Source organism: Hippocampus zosterae, chromosome 1 (genome assembly GCF_025434085.1).
Source record: "Hippocampus zosterae strain Florida chromosome 1, ASM2543408v3, whole genome shotgun sequence".
Classification (NCBI taxonomy): Eukaryota; Metazoa; Chordata; class Actinopteri; order Syngnathiformes; family Syngnathidae; genus Hippocampus; species Hippocampus zosterae.
Window position 1 is genome coordinate 10,697,409 of NC_067451.1, and position 2,663 is coordinate 10,700,071.

The 2,663-nt window shown below is 48.7% G+C and overlaps 1 protein-coding gene across 1 annotated transcript; it reads left to right on the forward strand.

The window, feature by feature from the left end:
• The first annotated feature begins 221 nt into the window (after positions 1 to 221).
• Positions 222 to 1,819, forward strand: gpr101 (G protein-coupled receptor 101). Its single transcript, XM_052059879.1, has one exon. It carries the CDS (start codon positions 222 to 224, stop codon positions 1,575 to 1,577), a length of 1,356 nt encoding a protein of 451 aa, XP_051915839.1. The 3' UTR covers positions 1,578 to 1,819.
• Positions 1,820 to 2,663: the final 844 nt, after the last annotated feature.

Below are 2,663 nucleotides of genomic sequence, written 5' to 3' on the forward strand. Positions count from 1 at the left end.
TTAACATGATTTGAAAAACGGTGGCCTGATTGCAACTTTCGGTCTATGGTAAACCTAATATGTGTTTGGCCTGTGAGAGGAAGTTCTCAATGTGCGCACAAAATGCAAACTGAGAACCCAAAACGGTTCCACCCCGGCACCGAATCCGTAAACTTGGGCCGGTAGCATGGAATTGAACTGTATCCCGTGTTATTCACGATGAACTAACGAGGCCTAACAGGATGCCGCCGGCAGGCAGAGAGACGCCAATTATGCCAAGCGCTCAGGCACCCACCGTCTGTCCCAATGTAACCGACTCTCCCCCGGATTCCAGTTATGACTTCCTCGGTGGAGATCCGGTGTGGGACTCGGTGACCAACAGCGTTCTCAAGATCACGCTCATATCCGTGATCGTGTGCGTCTCCTTGTTCGGGAATGTGGTGGTGCTGCTGGTTTTCCAGAGGAAGCCTCAGCTTCTGCACGTGGCCAACCGCTTTGTCCTCAACCTCCTGTTGGCTGATCTTCTCCAGACGGTGTTGGTCATGCCCTTTGCCATCGCCGCCACCGTGCCGGGCGTTTGGCCTCTGGATGCCAGACTGTGCCAGGCTTTGGTGGTGCTCATGCATCTCTTTGCGTTTGCCGGCGTCAACACTATCATCGTCGTCTCGGTGGACCGCTACCTTGCTATCATCCACCCCTTGTCCTACCCCACCCGGATGACCCCTCATTTGGGCACGAACTTGATCATCTGCACTTGGGTGCTGAGCGTCCTGCAGAGCACGCCACCCCTGTACGGCTGGGGCGCCATCGACTTCAATCACCACCACAAGATGTGCTCGGTGGTGTGGTCCTACAGCCTGTCCTACTCGGTTGTAGTAGCCACCTTCTCCTTCTGGCTCCCGGTTCTCGTCATGCTCGGGTGCTATTGGATGGTATTCCGTGCGGCTAGGAGACAAAATGCCCTGGTTCACCCGATACAGACGCGATCCTACTCCCAACCCTGCCCTCAGGACTTTCCAGGACAGATCAGCACGCCGCCCCAGCAGGCGAGTTCACCGGACGGCCCCTTGTCAGCCAATGGCTACCCCGCCCGCGTGAGGCACCGACGCTTCCACTACCACTGCAAGGCCGCGCGTGTCGTCTTTGTGATCATGGCGTCTTACATCCTCAGCATGGGACCCTACAGCGTACTCAACACCATATCCATGAGCGCCAGAGAAGTCGTACCCGCCTGGCTGTCCTCTCTGGCCTTGGTGCTCTTCTTCCTGCAGTGCTGCTTGCACCCGTACATCTACGGCTACATGCACCGCAGTGTGAGGAAGGAATTTCTCGCTTTGTTCTGCGGGATATTCTGTAAGCAGGGACAGAGCTCGGCAGCCGAGACCTGTCTCACCACGGCAGCGCAGGGCCGCACCGGGGCGCACTCTCACTTGCCTAGCCTGGCCGGCAGGGTCTTTCCATTACAGACTTGGGAGGAGTGCACCACGTCGTCTTCGCCCACTTTCGAAAGGAGGTCGAGGGACAGCCGCAAGGAGACCACCACGACCAGTGTCAGCTCGGACCGGGAGCCCACCGTCCATGGCAAACAGAGTACATAAAGACGTGAAATTTTGGATGCATCGATCGAATCGAACTGTACACTGCTCCCAAAAAGTTATGAATATTTGGCTTTCATGTGAAATTTTAGGCTGAAACTCAAATGGATGATACTTAATACCCCTCCTTCGTGGTCCCACTAGTTTTTTTATACAGTTCATAACTTTATATTGGTTGTAAGTCCATTCTCACCCACTAGATGGCGGTGTATTTATTTAATTTGAGATGTAAATTTGACAGAAGAAGAACAAAAGTATTTCAGCACAGGCTAGTTTTTGTTGAAAATTATTGAATGTAATCCACGGAAATCCTGATTTTATGCCTTCAGAAATTGATTGTCGTACAATTATTTTAGAATGTACATTTTCGGGCATGATTATTGATGTAGCTTGTGAGATACATTTGCTCGTTTGGGAAAAAAAGATTTGTTTCGTGTAAACCCAGAGGGATTGATATAGCTAAACTGTGCAATATTTTTTTGTCATCATTGCTCTTGCTTTCTCTCAATATATTTTGTTTTCAAATGTGATTATTATTTTGAAGATTTTGAAGATACATCTAAATAGGATATATCTACAGTATATTGCAGATTTCACTTATTGCGGAGCGGGGTCTGGAACATTACCCCACGATGGAGGGGCAAAATTACTGTGCAATTTTTACAAAGGTTGTGGTGCACCCAAAATATCCCTAACTTTGTTTGTGAGTTTATTTGAACTAACATTCACAGATTAAATTATTGTTCGGGGTCTTTATACATTATTTAGGAGTAGCATGAATTGGCAGTGTTTTCTTTTTGAGGTGAAAACGTACAAAGACACCCTGGCGTTCAATCATTGGTCTTATGTGGTACAGGACCTGCACCTTGAGAAACAGAAATGGACTATATTCCCATTTTCTGATCAATGTCAGAAAAAAGGCCCTGATTCTCTTGTGTTTCTGAAAGATTATCCTGAACGATTATGTGGTGCGGGTCATTCAGTATTAACAATCGCAAATGACGTATGTAGGCAACAGCCAGATCATAGACTCCACAATTGTGACGTAAAATGGAGTAACTGCCAATAAGTAACGGACCTGAAGCTTCA